The sequence below is a fragment of the Nicotiana sylvestris genome, chromosome 9 (assembly GCF_000393655.2).
Source record: "Nicotiana sylvestris chromosome 9, ASM39365v2, whole genome shotgun sequence".
NCBI lineage: Eukaryota > Viridiplantae > Streptophyta > Magnoliopsida > Solanales > Solanaceae > Nicotiana > Nicotiana sylvestris.
This window is the reverse complement of record NC_091065.1, coordinates 61,042,363-61,065,531: the sequence shown is the minus strand read 5'-3', so window position 1 is coordinate 61,065,531 and position 23,169 is coordinate 61,042,363. Positions and strand designations below refer to the sequence as shown.

The 23,169-nt window shown below is 37.6% G+C and overlaps 1 protein-coding gene across 1 annotated transcript; it reads left to right on the top strand.

Moving 5' to 3' along the window:
• Window positions 1-1,718: 1,718 nt before the first annotated feature.
• Window positions 1,719-4,917, top strand: LOC104239943 (B3 domain-containing transcription factor ABI3-like). Its single transcript, XM_070157279.1, has 6 exons — window positions 1,719-3,395; window positions 3,739-3,831; window positions 3,934-4,034; window positions 4,139-4,185; window positions 4,428-4,504; window positions 4,607-4,917. The coding sequence occupies exons 1-6, from the start codon at window positions 1,719-1,721 to the stop codon at window positions 4,724-4,726; spliced, it is 2,115 nt and encodes a 704-aa protein (XP_070013380.1). The 3' UTR covers window positions 4,727-4,917.
• Window positions 4,918-23,169: the final 18,252 nt, after the last annotated feature.

Here is a 23,169-nt window from a genome sequence, read left to right as displayed (position 1 = left end):
ACCCTACTACTCGTCTTCCTCCTTTGATGCAATTATCAGACTTTAGCTCTATCCCTTTGAGGAATTTTGGTTATTTTCAGGCTTTGAGTTTTGCTATATGACACTGCCCTGATTTTCTATTGGTAGAGTGAAAAAAGGGGTTGTTGTATTATGCGTGTTTTTGTACATTTTGTTAATTTTAGTATGTGTGTGAGAAAAGGGTAGAGACACGTTGCAGCAAATGAAGAACTCCGCCGTTTCACCTACGAATGGAGACAAGCCCTGTGACCAAACAAAAGAAAACTCTTTTCCCACTACCATTAACCCTCTCACCAGTCGGTCCAATCCTTCATGCTTTAATGTTTTTCAGCGCATTTTGTTACGTTTTTTTTTTTTATCAATAGTGATGACCTATCGTCCTTTGCTTATTTCACTTTATCGTGTACCTGTTATCTTCTATTGTTATAACTGTTATCATATGTAATTTTATATATCATCATTTAAAACAAATAAATTACGTATCGTTTTTTTCCTGTGCTAAAATTAAAAAATTTAGTTTTTTTATAATTTTTACCCACTTTATTAATTATTAGGCAAAATTATACGTATATTGTTATGTTTTTTCCCAACTTATTAATTGTTAGGCCAAATTTACGTATATTGTTATGTCTTTTTACTTGCCTTTTAAAATAGAATTGAGCTGCCTGTGTCATCAATGGGTGGAGTAACGTTAGTGTTTTGTTTTTTCCCCTCATAAAAGTGTGAACTGAAGAGCACCGCTGGGTAGCACCATTCAGGTGACAACGTATGTCATATGGCGGAGAATACGGGAATACGCAGCACCAGGTTTTGTTTTGGTGGTTTCTTCTCTCTTTTTTTAAAAACTTTTCAAAACCACCCTTATCAGTTTCTCTCTCTTTATTTCTAAGTTTCTCTCTCTTACTTAACAACAAAATTAAACCACCCAAAAACAAACAAAAACCATTTGAACTTATCTGCAACAAAAGTAGCAAACTCTTATGAGAACTTCCCAGAACCGTCCACAAGAGTTAGTAGCGATAATAAGCCGTGGTGGGTTGTTTTTATTTGTGAATTCTGACGATCTTAGTTTGTTGTTTGGTGAGTGCTTTTCGCACTAATACAGACTACAAATGTTTGTCTTGTAGAAAAGAAAAAAGGAATTGTTCTATGTTCACAAGTTCATGACTTATTTGGTTTTGCCGGAATTCTACTTCCACTCTCCACTTTCCTGTTCGTATTTAGAGTAGTCTTACCAATTAATCGCATCCTTTTATAGGTATTTTAGTACTTAAATTGTACAAGTTGTGCTTTAATACAGTATTTAGTTAGAGAGTACTGTATTGAATAATCAAGAACCAGAAAGAGTCGCTTTCACTAGACTATATATTTGCTATTAGTGAGTATTTTTATTTAAGAGAGATGCCCTAGCAGCAGATGGTTTATGTTGCATATATATTTGATATACGGTGGTGTGGGGGAAAGAGAGAAAGAAAGGGTCCCTTTTGCTTCCTCTAAACCTAGCTTGCTTCCTTAATCAGTTACAAAGCTACTCACTTCCTTATCCGTACGCAGAGTATCTCTGCCCATTCTCTCTCTCTCTAAACTTCTCTTTTTTCTCAAACCCTCTTCTTCGTTTTTTCACCTTACTTCGTATATAACGAAAGGAGGGTTTTTCCTTTTTCTCGCTACCATTTAGTTGTAAAAATCAAGAAACAAAGATGAAAAGAGGATTAGAGTATCATGGTAAGCAAGATTTGGAGGATGGATTAGAGAATGTTATGGTTGCTATAGATGATATTCAAAGCCACCAGCAGACTACTGAATTTGTACCTATGGAGGAAGAACACGTACTTGGGTCTATTGTGGGTGACACTGAGATTTTTCTTGATGGAGATGGTAGTCATTCACATCATCATCATCATCTTGATGTGAATGATACTTCCATTTTTTCCACCGACTTCCTCCCTCTCCCTGATTTCCCATGCATGTCTTCTTCTTCATCAACTTCTTCAGCCCCTACTGCTCTTTCTAAACCTTTTCCTACTTCCTCTTCATCCTCTTCGGCTTCTTCTTCTAATTCTGCTTCATGGGCAGTTCTTAAATCTGACGCAGAAGAAGATGTCCACAAGAATATCCAACCACCAGCTTTGTCGTCAACCACTTCAATGGAATTAAGTCTCCCTCCGCCAGAAGATGATGTTGATTGCTTAAACGTTATGGAAGATCTTGGATACATGGATCTTATCGACGGAAATGAATTTTGGGATCCTTGTACACTTTTCCAAAGTGATAATCAAAATCCACAAGATTACAACATGTCAGATCAGTCATTCCAACTCTCACAAGATCATCAGCAGAATCAAGAAAGCAAACCGCAGCTCGAAGAAGAAGGTGATGATGATCAAAATGATGGGCTGAGTTTTTTCACAGGTAACAGTGAGCTAGCCGTTATCTTCTTCGAGTGGCTGAAGCAAAACAAAGACTACATCTCTGCAGAAGACATGAGGAGTATTAAGCTCAAGCGTTCCACTATAGAAAGTGCTTCGAAACGCTTGGGCGGTTCAAAAGAAGGGAAGAAGCAGCTGTTGAGACTCATACTTGAATGGGTTGAACAATACCAACTGCAAAAGAAAGCAGCAGCTACTGCCGCCTCTGATTCTCCTTGTCAATATCAAGAGTCTCAGCTTCATGATTCGAGCCCTAACCCGAACTCCAATTTCCAGTATAATAACGCTGTTGCATCTGATCCAAATGCTTGCTTCTATCCTTCGCCATGGATGCCAACCCCCTCTCCTTATATCCCCGGCCCCGATCCTTTTTACCCGACTCCTATGGCGCCGGGGTACGCAGGGGATCCTTACTCTAATGTACCTTCATTTACAAATATGGAATATCAGACCATGGAATCTGCTCAATCGTGGCCTCCATCGCAATTCTCCGCGATGGCAGCTTCGCAATACACTCCATTTCCTGAAAATGAAAGTAACCTCGCCACTCAGGCTAATCCTCAGGGTTTGTTCAGTCAATATCCTTACCAACTTTACGATGGGAATGGCGAGAGATTGGCGAGGTTGGGCTCATCTGCTACTAAAGAGGCTAGGAAAAAGAGAATGGCTCGGCAGAGGCGATTACCGTCACACCATTATCGCCACCACAGCCATCAAACTCAGCATCAGAGCCAAAGTAGTGACCAAAGTTTAAGGATAGTTGGAGAGAATTGTACAATGTCTCCAGCTAATAATCCTGGGAATTGGGTTTATTGGCCTTCTGCTGCTTCGTCACCAATGATGATGGTTCCACCACCTGAGGCACCACAGCCACATCCTATGACCGAGAGGCCCGGGATGCAACCTCAAAACCATCAAAAGCATGCTTCTGCAGACAAGCGATCACAGGTTCGTTTGTTTGTTTCACCACATTTAATTTCTATACACTAATGAGTTGAACTAGTATCTAGAAATATAGTGTAAAAATTCTTTACACGGTTCATGTATATAGACTAGATCATTTTCCCAATGGCTTTTGTATATGATCGTTTGGCGGGGTATTTTCTGTTATTTTCCTGATTATTAGTCTTTCCTTTTTATTGATTGTTTCTTGATGACCTATGTGACAATTTATACTATGGATTATATAAAGTAAACTATTTGCTATTGGTTTTTATAAGTTATTGTTTGACATAAAGATGACCTATGTATGTGCTCAACGCTAAATTGTATGTGGTGGTTCTCTAAATAGAATTGGAAATCGGAGAAGAACCTGAAGTTCCTATTACAGAAAGTGCTGAAGCAGAGCGATGTTGGCAATCTTGGAAGAATTGTGCTGCCAAAGGTAAAGAAAAATTTGTCGTCATGAACTTTGATCTATATTCGTTTCAGGTTCTTATGTAATGTGATTAAGGGAATTCTAAATTGTTTTAATGTTAATAAACAGAAAGAAGCAGAATCGCACCTCCCAGAACTTGAATCAAGAGATGGAATTTCAATTGCTATGGAAGATATTGGAACTTCTCGTGTTTGGAACATGAAGTATAGGTGTGTAGACTCAATTTTATAAGAGTTGTCTTTAGTCAAGTAAATATTTGGGGACATTGCTCCACTCAGTTTCTAAATTTTCCCCTTTTCTGTTTGCGTTTCAGATTTTGGCCAAATAACAAAAGCAGGATGTACCTTCTGGAGAACACAGGTAAGAAACACATTCTTTACTGATCCTGCCAACATCTTACAAAGAGAGATTTATTATAAATGAATTTAAAACTTATATAGGTCGACAATATGAAGATTTTTGCATTATTAGTGAAGTCCAATTTTTATCGTGCTATCAATGATAATGCTTATAGAAATTTATCTTAATTACTTTATACTTAAGTAACACGTCTATGCATAGAATTTAAACTCGTTAAAAATGTATGACTTACCATTCTTCAGGAGATTTTGTTCGAACTAATGGACTTCAAGAAGGAGATTTCATCGTACTATACGCAGACACCAAGTGTGGCAAATATGTATGTCCACATTTATCTTCAAATCCATCAGTTTTATTAATCACATTTGATGTAATTTAATCTTCTCGTTAATTGAATTAACATTGTTGAATGATGCATCAGTTGATACGGGGAGTAAAGGTGAGACAAACTGGACCAAAAGCAGAAGGAAAGAAACCAGCAAAGAAAAACGTTCGTAATTCGTCTTCTGCAGTTGCACTGATGAAGCAACTGGTGAAGTAGTAAAATGTTACACCCCTATATGAAGCAAATGAGCGTGTTGGAGACTACTGCTCTTGTATCCTACATATGTTGGTATAAATGTGTAATCCATAATTTTGTGCAGATGGTACTCTCACATGCAAAGGCTTCAATTTGGTGGACATGTTTTAGGGGGGTGTAATTGTGTAGAGGTATGTAAGTGTTGTAATCTGCGTGTTTCGCACTGTTTTTTTAAGTGTCTCTAATTACCATATTTGTAATCATAAACACTGTTGTATGTTTGCTGCTTCTGCCCGCTAATAAAACCTTTTTTATCTCAAATTTTCTTTTCATTTTCGATGTGGCCTACAATATAATTCATGTGGATAGGTTGCAATGCTGAATCTCGAAAATTCTTGGAAAAATAGCATCTGCCATATTTCCGAGAAGCGCCCTTGAGAATTGCGATAATCTTTTATAGGACGATCATCAGGATTTGATACAAAATAAGGCAATCGTTAAGATTTGCAAATAAGCCAATCGTTAAGATTTGCAAAAATATGGTGATCGCTAGAATTTTTTATATGAGAAATGTGATGACCCGATAGGCCATTTAGAGTTTTATTCCATGTGTTTCGAAACTTCAAATAGCTCATTTTATCCTTCTTTAATTTGTGTGCGCGTATCTGTATTTGTATTCGGAAGGCTTTTATGTGAAAAATTAATTAAAATCTGAATTCGTGCCTTAAAAATTTATTTGAGTTGACTTTGGTCAATATTTTGAGCAAACGGATCCGAATTCGTATTTTAACGGTCTTAGTAGGTTTGTATCGTGATTTGGGATTTGGACGTTTGCCCGGAATCGAATTCGGAGATTCCTAGCTCGAGTTATCGCAATTTGTCAAAATTTTGAAGTTTAAAGGTTTAAAGAATTTATAAATTTGATCGAAGTTTGACTTTGTTGCTATTGGGTTCGAATTTTGGTTTCGGAATATAATTTGGTATAGGTCTATTACTGTATTTGTAATTTGTCTGCAAAATTTGGTGCGAAACGAAAATGATTTGACGTGATTCGAACGTCCTGTTGTTAGAAAGAAAGGTTTTAAGTTTCAATGAAAATTTTATTCGATTCGTAGTTCTAGGTGTTATTTTGGTGTTTTGATCGTCCGTAAATTCTTTTTGGACTTGTGTGCATGTTTGGTTTGGTATCCCGAGGGCTCGGGTGAGTTTCGGATATGCTGGTTTTGGACTTAGAAAATAGCTGGTGTAACATCTGTTTTGGTGCGGGTCTCTAACCTCGCAATTGCGAGGTCGCTGTTCGCATTTGCGAAAAAAACAAATTCCTGTCATAATCGTATTGCGAAGAAAATCTTCGCATTTGTGAAGTAGGGCTGGGTCAACAGAGTTTGCATTTGCGATCAAAATGGCCATAATTGCGAGAAGTCCAAGTTCGCATTTGCGAACAAATCATCGCAATTGCGATGGCAACAGAAGTGTGAATACTTCACAATTGCGAGGTTAGGTTTGCAATAGTCGCAATTGCGACATCTGTGCTTGGACGTAAGAAGACTTAAGAAGAGAAAAATGGAATTTTAGCTTATTCTTTCAAATTCTCAATCCTAAAAACCTTAGAAGCAATTTAAGACATTTTTTTATGTACAATTCATTATTATAATCTGTTGTTCCATCTATATAAGACTCATTCTAGCTGTGTGTTGCCTTAGCCAATATTTGTTTATAATCTGTTGCATGTATTCTATTGTTCATTGACGGACAACATGCTTTGAGACATTTGAACTTGGAAATGTGGAATTTGTGCTATATATTGAAAAATGATCGACGGGTTCTACTTCCAGCTTTTATGGGTGAGGACTTTGTTGTGGCCCATCTTTATATCTAAAACTGGAAACCATTAGCTATTATTCTTTCATCTATCGGCATGGTATGTGATTGATATAAGCTATACTTTTAAGAAAAGAATAATGTATAGTATAATAGCATATAAATTAAAAATAAATTTCATATAAATTTAATAAAAAATTGATATATCTACAACAACATACATACTAAAAATAAATTTCATATTACTCCTCTTCTTCCTCCTCCTCCTCCTCCTCTTCCTCCTTCTTCGCTGTAAAAATAAAGTTGACGGTGAAAAATAAGGTGGTTTATGGTGTTTTATAGTAGTGGGTTATAGTGAGCTCCTTTCATTGCTACTGTGTAGGTTTTTCTTCTTCTTCTTCTTCTTAATTGCAAAGTGAATTTGTTAGATTTGTTGTTTTTTTATAAATTGATGTTTGGGTTTGTTCTTTATGATATTTGGAGGTTATGTTTCAAATTTGAGCTCATTTGGAGTAAATTTAATTGTTGAATTGTTGAAATTCAAAGAACAAGTTTCTGTCTCTGGGAATTTGCACTTCAAACATATCTGGTCTTAAGTGCATGAAAATATTGTTTGCACTTCATACCTATTTGGACTTAAGTGCATCTTAAATGCATTTTTTTTTTTACATCAGACCTATTTGGCTTTAAGTGCATGAAAATATTTGTTGTGCTTCAGACTTATTTGACCTTATATGTTTCTTAATTACAATATTTGCACTTCAAACTTAATTGATAAGTCTGAAGTTAATCCTAAAGTGGATAGACTTATAATATTTTGTACATAGTGGGTATAACTTCAATGGTGACCCAAAAATTGAGTAAAAATAGCACGGGCTGGCCAGTTTTCGGACTGGTCATTCAAAAATGGAATTTTTACATTCCTATACACTATATGAAACTATATTACCCTCCCTTCTCAAGTTTTACTATAACTACATTTTATATACCCAATTACTACCATTTATGTACATTTTAAGGGAATTAGTGATAATAATTAGTGTCCTAAAATTACTCTAACATATCTCTCACTCCCCCACGTTTCTCTCTCCACATCTCACCCCCTCCCCACGTATCTTGTACAAGAGAGCAACAATTCCATCATTGACAACCATTAAAAAGCTTTGAAGCTTTGAATTCGAATTTGGGTTTTCAAAAAACATTGTTTGTTTGGATTAGATGTTGTTGCAAAGAATTGAGACTTCTCTCTACGTCTCTCTCTATCTCTCAATCCCAAATTTCAGTTATGTAAAGCAAAGGAAAAGAGAGCAGCAATTTCACCATTGACAGCCATTAAAAAGCTTTGAAGCTTTGAATTCGAATTTGGGTTTTCAAATCATTATTTGTTTGGATTGGGTGTTGCTTCAAATAATTGGGAATATGGTTTGGAGTTTATATCTCAATTTTGAGGAGTTTTGGTGAAGATTAGACTTAATTTTGGCTGAATTTCAGATTGAAACTCGAAGAAGACATGACATACATTATACTGCAGAAATTGTAGTAAAATTGTAGAAAAATTGTATTCTGTTGTTTATATATTTTTTATTTATTTATTTAACTATTGTATAAAAGTTGAACAACATTGTATAAAAATTATATTTAAGTTATATGATATTGTAGTTGTATATAACTGAGTAGAAATAATGTATGAAAATTATAGATAAGTTGCATAATATATAATTAGTTGTATGAAATTTATTTTTACTGTATATAAATCAGATACAAAATATACAAAAGACATATTATATAAAATGTGTATTTAAGTTGTATGTTATTGTAATTATATTTAACTGGGTAGAAATAATGTGTCAAAGTTGTAGATAAGTTGTAGATAAATTGTATAATATATAATTGGTTATATGAAATTCGCCTTTACTATGTATAAATTAGATATAAAATATACTTTGTCCAGTCCAACCCAGGGCTACATAACAGATTGAATACTCAGCCCAACAAATTGGCTACAACTTTTGAGGTGGGCTCACCAAAATTGTTCTCTGCTTTGGATCCTGAGTACTATGATATTCTCATGAAGTAAGTTCATTTCTTATTCCTACTTGTTCTGTGTATTTGGCCTAGGTAGGTCTTGAGGTTGAGGATTATGTTTTCCAATCTGTAATAATGGATGTGAATCATGTCTACAGAAAATTGTTATGCTATGAGTACTCTTACCTCCAATTCTCAGTTACGACATATTGGTATATCAGTAGAAAGTAAAGAGAAAAATGGTAGATCATAGGAATTGTGTGACATCAGTGAATTGATCCAATTGAGGACCTTGAGACATTTTTGATTGTTTGAGACGAAAGGAATAGACTTAACTGGGCAACTAAAATTATTGATACTTGTTTAGTAATCCTCAAAATATTATTACTCGGAAATTGGGGACGTGATACAAGCCTTGTAATCCCCTTTTTATTGAAAATAATACTAGTATATTTCATCTTAAATAAATGCCAAATTATTGAATAATCAGATTTCTGATGAGTAAAAAACATGAGCCTCATCCATTTTTAAAGAAATGAGTAAATCGTGAACTAATAAGTAATGTATATAACTGGGTCGTATAGGAAGATTACTGTATTTTAAGGCGGAGGAAAAATTTGGAAAGAGAAGAGGAGAAAAAAAAAAGGAAAAGGTATAATTAAATCCCTTAATTGAAGGCACTAATAATGGATTGGGAGCCTTTTAAGGTGGGATGTATATATTTTGTAAACAAAACTTGTTTAGGTAGGGTAATTTACTAAGCATGAACATTTAGGGTAATAAAATTTCCAATAGTGTATAGGAATGAAAAAATTAATCCCTTCAAAAATAGACAGCGTTTGCCAAGTCATTGAAAAATAATCATTATTTTGCTGCAACAGAGACCGGTCCAACATAATATACTGGAGATTCGAGAACTTGTGTATGAACTTCCAGCATATTATATTGGACTGGTATACTTTGCTGGAATTCCAGTATATTATGTTGGAGTTCTAGTGTACTTATGCTGGAACTCCATCATATTATGCTGGAGTTCCAGTATACTTATCTTGGAACTCCAGTATAATATGTTGGAGTTCAAGTATACTTATGTTGGAACTCCAGCATAATATACTGGCGTATTTTCCGGGTTTTGAACAGTATTTTCGTTCAAATTTATCTTTACATGAAAAGTGGTTAAATTTCGATTACTTTTGAAAGCGTGACTATTTTTGAATGACCACTTGTAAATCTGGCTATTTTTGAATTTCTCCCAAAAATTGAAGATAAATGCAAATACCCCCATTATTTCCTATAGCGCACAAACGCAAAACGAAATCTACTAAATTAATTAAAATAAAACAAGAAAAAAAAAAGATTTGAATTGCATGAAATAAAAGGGTAATTATCTTAAAAAGTTTTTTTTTTCATTTCTTTCGAAAAAACAAAACAAAACTTATATCTTATAATGAAACTATTCTAGTTTTTAGTTTTAAAACTAAAACTAAATGAATTAAATATAAGAAAATTAAACTAAACCTCCAATAAAGATATAAACCTTATCACTACTAGTTTACTTTGTCGTACGTCTATGTCTATATCTATCTATACAATATATTAAAAGCACGAACTTCCTTAGCGAAATATTGTTCGTCTTTTTTACCCCTTTAAAATAGAGTTCACACTAGACAAAATAGTCATTTAATTATTTCCCTAATATTCAGTACTTTGAAGTTAACTAAAATTTTACTCATTAAAGTTTTCCTTATTTGAAAGACTACCTAAAAAAATTCTAATATTTAAAATATTTATCGATTTTAAATCTTTTTCGCACCATGCATTGCCCTGAAACTCGTGGAGCTATTTTTAAGCTAGTTCAGTCATTTCACGAAGTAACCATTTCTGTAACCTTTCCATACTCAACAGCCCAGATGTTGCTCAACATGCTTTAAGTATCAGTTTTCAGCAAATAACATGGTCATGGACATAACCTCTCTTTTTTCCTTTCTTTTTTAGTTTTTATATTTGTTGTTGGCCTAATTGTATCCTAATAAAGGTAAACTTTCAGCAACTTCAAACGACATGGAATTCCAATCTTCCTCGAAAATCGAAAAAGATAATTTTATGGAAAATCTAAATGTCATTAGTTTTATATTACCTTTTTAAAATAAAGTTTACACTAGATAAAATAATTATTTAATTATTTTTCTAATATTGAGTACTTTGAAATCAAACTAAAACTTTACTTATTAAAGTTTTCCTTATTTGAGGGACCATATAAAAAATCCTAATATTTAGGACATCAAAATCAATTTATTTTACCTTATATTCAAACAATTCGATTTATTCTGCTTACATAAAAATAAGGAACGCGTTTGAGAAAGCATTTCAAAGGTCACTTTTTCTCCAATAAAATATCTAAACTATCGTATACACATCAATTAATATAATTATTTACTTGAAAATATATTTATATCATTAAGAGTAATTCATGTTTTTGACTACTTATAACTTTAATCCATTCTAACTATTTAAAAATTATAAGTACTGTAAAAAACTTAAACCCATGTTTTGAAATAATGCGGGACAACTCTTTGAAAATAATAATAAAGAATATAAATATACAACCTATTGTAGTTGAAAAATAAGGTAAAATACTCTTAACTTAATCATTGGAAAAAACTATAATTTAATTATTTATTTAATATTTAAAACTTTTAAATCAGCTTAAAATTTAGTTATTACATAACTCCTTATTTAAATTATGTAGGAAATCCCAATATTTAGAATTTTAAATCAATTAAGACTTTACCTTAAATAAATTATTTACTTATTTGAAGTGTGTATTATAACTATAAAACCTCCCATGTTAATTATTTTTTTAATATTTAGAGCTTTGAAATAAATATAAAAATTTATTTATCAAACTTTTGTATAATATTTGAAACTACACTCAATAATTAATTCTCCGATGACCCGATAGGTCATCTCATGTTTTAGAACTAATTTCTATGTTCTGAAGCTTTAAATATCTCATTTTAACTTTTTTCGATTTACGTGTGCGGTTCGGATATTTTTTCGAAAGGCATATACGTTAAAAACTGATAAAAATCAGAATTTTTGCCTTAAAATTTAATTTGAGTTGACTTCAGTCAACGTTTTGAGTGAACGGATCCGGATCCGTATTTTGATGGTCCCAGTGGGTCCGTATCAAAATATGGGACATGGAGTATGCCCGGAATTGAATTCCGAGGTCCCTAACTCGAGATATGAATTTTTGTTGAAAATTGAAAGTTTGAAAGTTTAATGATTCTTAAGAATTGACTGATGTTTGGCCTTGTTGATACCGAATCCGTATTTTGGTTCCGGAGTCCGGTACATATCCATTATTATATTTATGACTTGTCTGTAAAATTTGGTGATAAACGGAGTTGGTTTGACGTGATTCAGATGTTCGATTGTGAAAATAGAAGTTTTAAAGCTTTCTTGAAAATTTCATTCGATTTGGTGTTCAACTCGTAGTTCTTGGTGTTATTTTGGCAATTTGATCATGCGAGCAAGTTTGTATGATGTTTTAGGAGTTGTGTGCATGTTTGGTTTGGAGCCTCGGGGGCTCAGATGAGCTTCGGATAGGCTACGGAGTGAAAAATTGAACTTATAACTCAGCTGGTGTATCAAATATGCAAACATCAAATTTACGAAGAGGTCATCGCATTTGCGAGCAGTGGGCTAGGAGGGAGACCTTCACATTTGTGATCCTAGCAGGCCGCATTTGCGAACACTTGTTCGCATTTGCGAAAGCAGTAGGCTCAGGCACTCTTCGCATTTGCGAAAAAAGTTTGCATTTGCGGGGTTCGCAAATGTCACAAATGTGATACTTGCAACAGATCAAATAGTTAGAAAAACGGGATTTTCACTCATTCTTCAAATTTTCAAAACAAGAAAACCCTAGGGGCGATTTTTCCAAGACTCTTTCTTCCCCAAATCATTGGTAAGTGATTCTAACCCATTTTCTTTCAATCTTTCATTACATTTCACAAGTTTTTAACATAAAATCTAGCGTTTTCATGGTAGAAATTTTTTTTGTTTGGGTAGAATTAGGGATTTTTGAGAAATTGGGATTTAGACCTTAAATTGGGGTCGGAATCCAAATTAAATTACATAACCGAGCTCGGGAGTGAATGGGTAATCGAGTTTTGGTCCGAATTTTGGGTTTGGACCAAGCGAACCTGGGAGTTGACTTTTGTTGACTTTTTTAATAATGACCTAAATTGAATTCTTTATAATCGTGGGTAATTCTTAAGGCTTAATTTGAATCGTTTGGTTGGTAATTTGCTAGATATTATTGGTTCGGAAACGTGTTTGAAAGGCAAAGTTGTGGTTGAGCTTTGAGTGGTTTTTGGAGCGAGGTAAGTGTTGTGTCTAACCTTGACTTGAGGAAATTAGGAACCATCGGACTATGTGCTATGTGACTCTCGTGTGAGCGGCGTATATGCAAGGTGACGAGTGCTTATACGCCGCCGAATTATCTGTTTCCCCTGATTTACTGCTTTATTTTAATTATTTCCTTTCATGTCTTAATTGTTATATGCTCTATATGCTTTCCCTGCTTAATTGCTACTTGTTATTAAATATCTTCTCATGTTCACGATGTTAGTTAAGACAAGAGGGGTTGCTCTGATGGTAAGCAACCCCCACTTCCAACCGAGAGGTTGTGAGTTCGAGTCTCCCCAAGAGTAAGGTGGGAAGTTCTTGGAGGGAAGGATGTCGGGGGTCTATTTGGAAACAGTCTCTCTACCCTAGGGTAGGGGTAAGATCTGCGTACACACTACCCTCCCCAGACCCCACTAAGTGGGATTATACTAGGTTGTTGTTGTTTGTTGTTGTTGTTGTTGTTGTTGTTCACGATGTTAGTTCTTCTATAGTTTCATGACACCCTGCTATTTGTTTAAAGTAACTTAATTACACCTTCTAATTGTCAATTACTGGATTTGTCTCGTTGTAAAGTATTACTCGTGTGAATTTCTTTACTGTACAAGTTTCTTTTTGGTTCAGTTTGGTATTTATTGACCGTAAAGGCTTTGTGGTTGAACTATTAATTTGATTATGCTTTGAGTATTTGGTACTGATATGGTGGGATCGGGCTGCACGCCGCAACATGTGTAATAAGGGTGGATTGATATGGTGGAATAAGGGTAAATATGTTTTATACGGTGAGATCGGGTTGCACGCCGCAACATGTGAAATAAGGGTGGATCGACATGGTGAAATAAAGGTGAATATGATATTGATATTAACAAATGGTGAGATCGGGTTGCGCGCTGCAACATATATATTACTTATTGTTGTTGATATTGTTACAGTGAAGTAAGTGAGGATTTTGTGTTGTCAAGTGGGATCGGGTTGCGCGCCGCAACAACCTATATGTCTCCATTTCTTGAGCTATGTTGGTTTTCCGGCATTTGTATTTGAACTGTTAAAGATTGGTAATTTTGGACGACACTGGTTTATTCTTGAGGCTATGGTTATTATTTTCACTTTACTGTTAAATTCTATTAAGTATTCTTATTTTCTATCATTATTATATACTGCATACAGGTTGTAGTGATGGTGACCCGCCTTAACCTCGTCACTACTTCTTCGAGGTTAGGCTCGGCACTTACCAGTATATGGGGTCGATTGTACTAACACAACACTCTACATACTGTGCAGATTTTTGAGTCGATCCTAATGGCGGTTATTAGCGTGCTTGGATTGGACAGTTGTGGAGACTTGAGGTACGGCTGTTCAGCGTCCGCAACTCCAGGAGTCCCTTTCCTCTTTCTATTTAGCAGTGCATTTTCATTCAAACAGCTTTGTATTTATTTTAGACCCTTGTATGTATTACTCTAGAAGCTTGTGCACTTGTGACACCGGGTTCAGGAATTTTATAGCAGATGTTTATAGTTTTAGCTTCCGCATTTATATTTTGGATTGTTGTAGTTGAATCAATTCTTCTTCATTAATTAATTTTAGAATATTAAAAAGGATAAATTGTTCTAACGTTGGCTTGCCTAGCAAGTGAAATGTTAGGCACCATCACGGTCCCGACGGTAGAAATTTCGGGTCATGATAAGTTGGTATCAGAGCACTAGGTTACATAGGTATTACAATTATGAGCAAACTTAGTAGAGTCTAGAGGATCGGTACGGAGACGTCTGTACTTATCTTCTAGAGTCTATGGAGTTAGGAACAATTTCACTTCTATTCTTCTCTATCGTGCGATTTTATTCTATCATTGATTTGACCCTTCTATTATGTTCTCTCGCAGATGGCAAGAATGTGTACCGCATATCAGCTGAGTAGCAGCTAGAGCCCCTAGTTGCAGCTCCTACGAGGGTCATAGGTCGAGGCCGAGGCCGTGCCAAAGGCAGAGGCAGGGGCAGGGCTTTGCCTAGAGCTCGAGCAGCGACATAAGCAGCGGAGCCTCAGGTGGAGTCTAACGAGAAGGTTCTCGTCCAGGTTGTGCCTGTCGGGCCAACTCAGGTCCTGGAGGGGTTCATTTCCACCCCAGTGCTTCAGGATGCTTTAATCTGTTTGATAGGCCTTATGGAGAGTGTGGCTCAGGCCGGTACATTTCCTCTGGCACCAGCCGTCTCTCAGGCTGGGGGAGGAGCACAAACTCACGCTACTCACACTCCGGAGTAGATGGCTCCCCAGTTTCAGACTCTAGCAGCCCAGCCAATTGGGGAAGTTCAGTTGGGTGTTGCGGCGCAGGCCGGTGATGGATCAGTTATGTCTTCTGAGGCTTTATGGAGATTGGACAGGTTTACTAAGCTCTTTCTAGTTCACTTCGGTGGTGCATATTCAGAGGACCCCCAGGACTATCTTGACAGCTGTCACGAGGTGCTACTGAACATGGGTATAGTAGAGACTAATGGGGTCGATTTTGCTATATTTCAGTTGTCGGGTTCCGCCAAGAAATGCTAGAGGGATTATGTGTTAACCAGACCATCTGGGTCCCTTGCTCTTACTTGGGACCAATTCTCTCAACTATTTCTTGAGAAGTTCCTTCCTATCACTTAGAGAGAGAGCTACCGCAGGCAGTTCGAGCGCTTCCATCAAGGCAGTACGACTGTCACTCAGTATGAGACCCGTTTTGTGGACTTAGCCCGTCATGCTATTCTTCTGCTTCCTACCGAGAGAGAAAGGGTGAGGAAGTTTATTGAAGGACTCGCTCATCTTATCAAGTTGCAGATGGCTAAGGAGATCGGGAGCGAGATTTCTTTTCAAACGGCTGCCAATGTCGCAGGCGGATTGAGGATGTTCTTTCACAGGAGAGAGGGCATGGGTCAGATAAGAGGCCTCATCATTTCGGTGGTCTTAGTAGTGCCTCATTTGAAGGCAGGGGTACTTTTGGTAGGGGCTATCCTCCCATGCTATATCAGTCAGGCTTTAGGCATCACACAGTGTTTCAGCGAGTCGTGGTCCTTATTGCCTCATTCTGGGCAGCCCGCCTATAGTGCACCGAGCTCCTATCAGTGCACATCCTATTTAGAGTTACTACCATGTTCATCCGGCCCATTCAGACCAGTCTCAGTTTCAGTAGCCATAACACCAGGATGAATGTTATGAGTGTGGTGGTTTTGGGCATATCAGGAGGACTTGTCCGAGATTATTAGGCGGCATGTCACAGCAGAGTTTTTGTGCCATGATTCCAGCACCGGTTGCATCACCGCCCGCTCAACCAGCTAGAGGTAGGGTCGGGGAGCCATAGGTAGAGTTCATGCCTCTAAAGGTAGAGCTCAGACTATTAGAGCTGGAGGTCAGGCCGCTAGAGGTGGAGGCCATCCAGCAGGAGGTCGTCCTAAAGATGTAGTTCAGAATGATGGGGCCCAGCCCCGATGCTATACCTTTCTAGCCAGGCTTGAGGCTGGAGGCCATCCAGCAGGAGGTCGTCCTAGAGATGTAGTTTAAAGTGGTGGGGCCTAGCCCCGATGCTATGCCTTTCCAGCCAGGCCTAAGGCTGAGTCATCTGATGCGGTTATCACATGTACGGTCTCAGTTTGCAGTAAAGATGCCTCAGTTCTATTTGATCCGGGTTCTACTTATTCATATGTGTCGTCCGATTTTTCTTTATATTTGGTTATGCCTCATGATTCTTTGAGTGTTTCTGTGTATGTGTCCACACATGTGGGAGATGCTATTATAGTAGATCATGTTTATCGTTTGTGTGTGGTTACTAATGGAAGTCTCGAGACTAGAATAGATCTTCTACTTCTCGATATGGTTGATTTTGATGTCATTTTAGATATGGATTGGTTGTCACCTTTATCATACTATATTGGATTATCACGCCAAGACGGTGACCTTAGCCTTGTCGGGGTTGCCTCGATTAGAGTGGAGAGGGACTCCTGGCCATTGTACCAGTGGGGTTATCTCCTATATGAAGGCTCGACATATGGTCGAGAAGAGGTGTCTAGCTTATTTGGCTTATGTCCGTTATTCTAGTGCGGAGATCCCTTCTATAAATTCTGTGCCAATTGTTCGTGCGTTTCCAGAGGCGTTTCCTGCAGATCTGCCGGGGATGCCACCCGACCGAGATATTGACTTCTGCATTGATTTGGGCTCAGGAATTCAGCCCATTTCTATTTCGTCATACCGTATGGCCCCATCATAGTTGAAAGAATTGAAGGAGCAATTGCAAGATTTTCTTGATAAAGGCTTCATTAGACCTACTGTCTCACACTGGGGTGCGCCGATGTTGTTTATGAAGAAGAAGGATGGATCGATGAGGATGTGCATAGATTATCGGCAGTTGAACAAAGTCACCATCAAGAACAAGTATTCATTACCAAGGTTTGATGACTTATTTGATCGGCTTTAGGGTGCCAAGGTGTTTTCAAAGATTTATTTGAGGTCTGGCTACCATCAATTGAGCATTTGAGCATCAGATGTCCCTAATACAGTTTTTCTGACTCGGTATAGGCATTATGAGTTTCTAGTGATATTATTTGGGCTGAAAAATGCCCCAGTCGCATTCATGGATTTGATGAACCGGGTGTTCAAGCCTTATATGGATTTCTTTGTGATTGTGTTTATTAATGATATCTTGATCTACTCTCACAGTTGAGAGGAGCATGAGCAATATCTCTGGATCGTACTTCAAACTCTGAAAGACAGCTAATTATATGCTAAGTTTTCAAAGTGCGTGTTCTGATTATATTTAGTCCCTTTCTTAGGGCACGTTGTATCAGCATAGGGTATTCAGGTAGATCCTAAGAATATTGAGGCAGTTCATAACTTGCCTAGACCCACATCAGCTATAGAGATCCGGAGTTTCTTACGATTGGCGGGTTATTATCGTCAGTTTGTAGAGGGGTTTTCATCTATAGCAGCCTCGTTGACCAGGTTGACCCAGAAGGGTGCCCTGTTCTGATGGTCGAACGAGTGTGAGGCGAGCTTCCAAAAGCTCAAGACTGCTTTGACTATGGCACCAATGTTGGTGTTGCCCACAGGTTCAGGATCTTATACGGTATATTGTGATGCATCTCGTATTAGACTCGGTGTGATGTTGATGCAGGGTGGCAAGGTAATTACATATACGTCGCGGCAGCTGAAGGTTCACGAGAAGAATTACCCTATTCATGACTTAGAGTTGGCAGCCATTGTTCATGCGCTGAAGATTTGGAGGCACTATCTTTATGGCGTATCGTGTGAGGTATTCACAGATCATAGTTTGCAGTATTTGTTCAAGCAAAAGGAGATCAATTTTAGGCAGAGAAGGTGGTTGGGGCTATTGAAAGACTATGATATCACCATCTTGTATCATCCTGGGAAAGCCAATGTGGTGGCCGATGCTTTGAGTAGAAAGTCAGTGAGTATAGGCAGCCTTGCGTTTGTTCTAGTTGGTGAGAGACCGCTTGCATTAGATGTTCAGTTCTTGGCCAACCAGTTCGCAAGGTTGGATGTTTCTGAGCCCAGTCGTGTTTTAGCTTGTACGGTTGCTCGGTCTTCATTGTTGGAGCACATAAGGGAGCAACAGTATGATGACCCTTATTTGCTTGTCCTTAGGGACATAGTGCGACATGGAGATGCCAAGCAGGTTACAGTTGGAGATGATAGTGTTTTGAGGATGCAGGGTCGTGTTTGTGTACCTAATATGGATGGACTTCGTGAGTTGATTCTAGAAGAGGCACACAGTTCCTGTTATTCTATTCATCCGGGCACCACCAAGATGTATCAGGACTTGCGGCAACATTATTGTTGGAGGAGGATGAAGAAGGACATAGTTGCTTTTGTAGCTCGGTGTCTAAATTGTCAGCAAGTAAAGTATGAGCATTAGAGACCTGGTGGTTTGCTTCAGAATATAGAGATTCCTGAGTGGAAGTGGGAGCGTATCACTATAGATTTCGTTGTTGGACTCCCACGGACTCAGAGGAAGTTTGATGCGGTTTGGGTCATTGTGGATAGGCTGACCATGTCAGTGCATTTTATTCCTGTGGCAGTTACCTATTCTTCAAAGCGGTTGGTAGAGGGTTACATCCGCGAGATCGTTCGTCTTCATGGTATTACTGTGTCTATCATTTCTTATCGACGTACGCAGTTCACCTTGCATTTCTAAAAGGCAGCACAGTGTGAGTTGGGCACGGAGCTTGAGTTGAGCACAACATTTCATCCTCAGACAGACGGACAGTCCGAGCGTACCATTCAAATATTAGAGGATATGCTCCGTGCTTGTGTTATTGACTTCAGAGGCTCTTGGGATTTTCCTACAATAATAGCTATCAGTCGAGCATTCTGATGGCTCCCTAAAAGGCATTATACGATAGGCAGTGCCGATCGCCAGTTGGATGGTTCGAGCTGGGGGAGGCTCGATATTGTGTACAGATTTGGTACAGGATTATTCAAGATAGACTTCGCACAGCTCAGTCTAGGTAGAAGAGTTATGCTAACCGTAAGATTCGTGATGTTGCATTCATGGTTGGAGAGAGAGTGTTGCTCCGGGTATCACCTATGAAGAATGTAATGAGGTTTGAAAAGAAGGGCAAGTTGAGCCCTAAGCACATCGGACCTTTTGTGATTCTTCAGAGAATGAGTGAGGTGGCTTACAAGCTCGCATTGCCACCTAGTTTGTCAACAATTCATCCGGTATTCCATGTGTCCATGCTTCGGAAGTACCACGATGATCTGTCCCATGTGCTAGATTTCAGCTCTGTCCAGTTGGACAAGGATTTGACTTATGAGGAGGAGCTGGTGGCTATTCTAGCCCGATAGGTTCGTCAGTTGAAATCGAATAGTTAACCTTCAGTTCGAGTGCAGTGGAGAGGTCAACCCATCGAGGCAGCAACTTGGGATTCCGAGTCGGACATGTGGAGTAGATATCCCCACCTTTTCACCAGCCCAGGTACTTTTCTATATCCGTTCAAGGACGAACGATTTTTTTAGAGGTGAAGAATGTGATGACCCAATAGGTCATATCATGTTATAGAACTAAATTCTATATTCCAAAGCCTTAAATATCTCATTTTAACCTTTCTCGATTTGCGTGCGCAGTCTGGGTATTTTTTCGAAAGGCTTATATGTTAAAAACTAATAAAATGACAATTTTTGCATTAAAAATTAATTTAAGTTAACTTCGGTCAACATTTTAATTAAACGGATCCGGATCCATGTTAGACGGTCTCAGTGGTTCCGTATCGAAATATAGGACCTGGGCATATGCCCGGAATCGAATTCCGAGGTCCATAGCTCGAGATATGAATTTTGTTGAAAATTAAAAGTTTGAAAGTTTAATGATTCTTAAGAATTGACTGATGTTTGGCTTTGTTGATACCGGGCATGTATTTTGGTTTTCGGAGTCCGATACCTGTCCATTATTATATTTATAACTTCTTTGTAAAATTTGGTGAGAAACAGAGTTGGTGAGAGTGATTCGAACGTTCAGTTGTGAAAATAGAAGTTTTAAAGCTTTCATAAAAATTTCATTTGATTTGGTGTTCAATTCATAGTTCTAGGTGTTATTTTGGCCATTTGATTGCGCGAGCACGTTCGTATGATGTTTTAGGACTTGCGTGCATATTTGATTTGAAGCCCTGGGAGCTCGGGTGAGTTTCAGATAGGTTACAGAGTGAAAATTTGGACTTATAACTCAGCCGGTGTATCAGATCTGCAGACATCGCATTTGCGAGGTCTGGCTCGCAAATATGAGCCTCGCATTTGCAAAAAGGCCATCGTATTTGCGAGCAGTGGGCTGGGAGAGAGACCTTTGCATTTGCGATCCTGGAAGGCTGCATTTGCGAACACTCATTCGCATTTGCGAAGGCAGCAGGCTCAGGCACTCTTCGCATTTGCGAAGAAAAGTTCGCATTTGCGGAGTTCGGGCGCAAATGCGATACCTGAAACACACCAAATAGTTAGAAAAACGGAATTTTCACTCATTCTTTAAATTTTCAAAACAAAAAAACCCTAGAGGCGATTTTTCCAAGACTCTTTCTTCCCCAAATTATTGGTAAGTGATTCTAACCCATATTCTTTCAATCTTTCATTACATTTCACAAGTTTTTAACCAAAAATCTAGTGTTTTCATGGTGGAAATTTGGCTGTTTGGATAGAATTAAGGGTTTTTGAGATATTGGGATTTAGACCTCGAATTGGGGTCAGATTCCAAAATAAATTACATAATTGGGCTCGGAAGTGAATGGGTAATCGAGTTTGGTCCGAATTTTGGGTTTGGATCAAGCGGGCCCGAGAGTTGACTTTTGTTGATTTTTTCAATAATGACCTAAATTGAATTCTTTACAATCGTGGGTAGTTCCTAAGTCTTAATTTGAATCGTTTGGTTGGTAATTTGCTAGATATTATTGGTTCGGAGGCGTGTTTGAAAGGCAAAGCTGTGGTTGAGCTTTGAGTGGTTTTTGGAGCGAGGTAAGTGCTATGTCGAACCTTGACTTAAGGGAATTAGGAACCTTCAGACTATGTGCTATGTGATTCTCATGTGAGCGGCGTATATACAAGGTGACAAGTGCTTATATACCGCCGAATTATCTATTTTCCATGATTTACTGCTTTTCCTTAATCATTTCCTTTCATGTCTTAACTGTTATATGTTCTATATGCTTTCCCTGCTTAATTACTGCTTGTTATTCAGTATCTTCTCATGTTCACGATATTAGTTCTTCCATTGTTTCATGACTCCCTGCAATTTGTTTAAAGTGACTTACTTTCACTTTCTAATTGTCAATTGCTGGATTGGTCTCGCTATGTAATATTACTTGTGTAGATTTCTTTACTGTACAAGTTCCCTTTTGGTTCAGTTTGGTATTTATTGACCGTAAAAGCTTTGTGGTTGAACTATTGATTTGATTATGCTTTGAGTTTTTGGTATTGATATGGTGGGATCGGGCTACACGCCGCAACAGGTGTAATAAGGGTGGATTAATATGATGGAATAAGGGTGAATATGTTTTATACGGTGGGATCGGGTTGCACGCTGCAACAGATAGAATAAGGGTGGATCGACATGGTGAAATAAAGGTGAATATGATATTGATATTGACAAATGGTGGGATCGGGTTGCGTGCCGCAACAACCTATATGTCTCCATTTCTTAAGCTATGTTGGTTTTCCGGAATTTGTATTTGAACTGCTAAAGATTGGTAATTCTGGACGACAATGGTTTATTCTTGAGGTTGTGGTTATTACTTTCAGTTGACTGTTAAATTTTGTTCAGTATTCCTATTTTCTGTCATTATTATATACTCAGTACAGGTTGTAGTGTAGATGGACCGCCTTAGCCTCGTCACTACTTCGTCGATGTTAGGCCCGGCACTTACCAATACATGGGGTGAGCACACTGTGCAGATTTTGGAGTCGGTTTCAACGGCGGTTATTAGTGTGCTCGGATTGGACAGTTGCGGAGACTTGAGGTACGATTGTTCAGCGCCCGCAGCTCCTGGAGTCCCCTTCCTCTTTCTATTTAGCTGTGTGTTTTCATTCAAATAGTTTCGTATTTATTTTAGACCCTTGTATGTATTACTCTAGAAGCTTGTGCACTTGTGACACCAGGTTCAGGGATTTTGTAGCAGATGTTTTGCAGTTTTAGCTTCCGCGTTTATATTTTGGATTGTTGCAGTTGAATCAGTTCTTCTTCATTAATTAATTTTAGACTATTAAAAAGGATAAATTGTTCTAACGTTGGCTTGCCTAGCAAGTGAGATATTAGGCGCCATTATGGTCCTAACGGTGGTAATTCCAGGTTATGACAATTTCGACTTGCAAGTACCATATATTCTAAATGTGTAGAATTCAGTCAATAATTATAAAATAGCATACAATCAATAATTATTTTTCTATTAGTATATGCAAACTTGAAGCAATAAGAATGAAACAGTATAAAATAAAATATATTTTAAATGAGTTATTGTTAACTATCTTATGTTTTTGTAAATATTCTAACAAATGACAGCTCCTTACAAATATTAATTATTAACATTATGAAACAAAACTATGAGTACTTTCATTAGGCTGTATTTGGGATCAACAAATATATTTTTAGAGAGTTATACTCCTTCCATTTCAATTTATGTGAACCTATTTGACGGGCACGATGTTTAAGAAAAAAAACTTTTAAACTTATGGTAAAAAATGAGGTATATATA

What these genes read in the sequence shown, in the direction of transcription:
- LOC104239943 (XM_070157279.1), top strand. Translation starts at nt 1,719, where the DNA reads ATGAAAAGAGGATTAGAGTATCATGGTAAGCAAGATTTGGAGGATGGA. An exon ending in GAAGAATTGTGCTGCCAAAG is followed by an intron (nt 3,832 to 3,933) that starts GTAAAGAAAAAT and finishes GTTAATAAACAG; the next exon opens with AAAGAAGCAGAATCGCACCT. An exon ending in GTACCTTCTGGAGAACACAG is followed by an intron (nt 4,186 to 4,427) that starts GTAAGAAACACA and finishes ACCATTCTTCAG; the next exon opens with GAGATTTTGTTCGAACTAAT.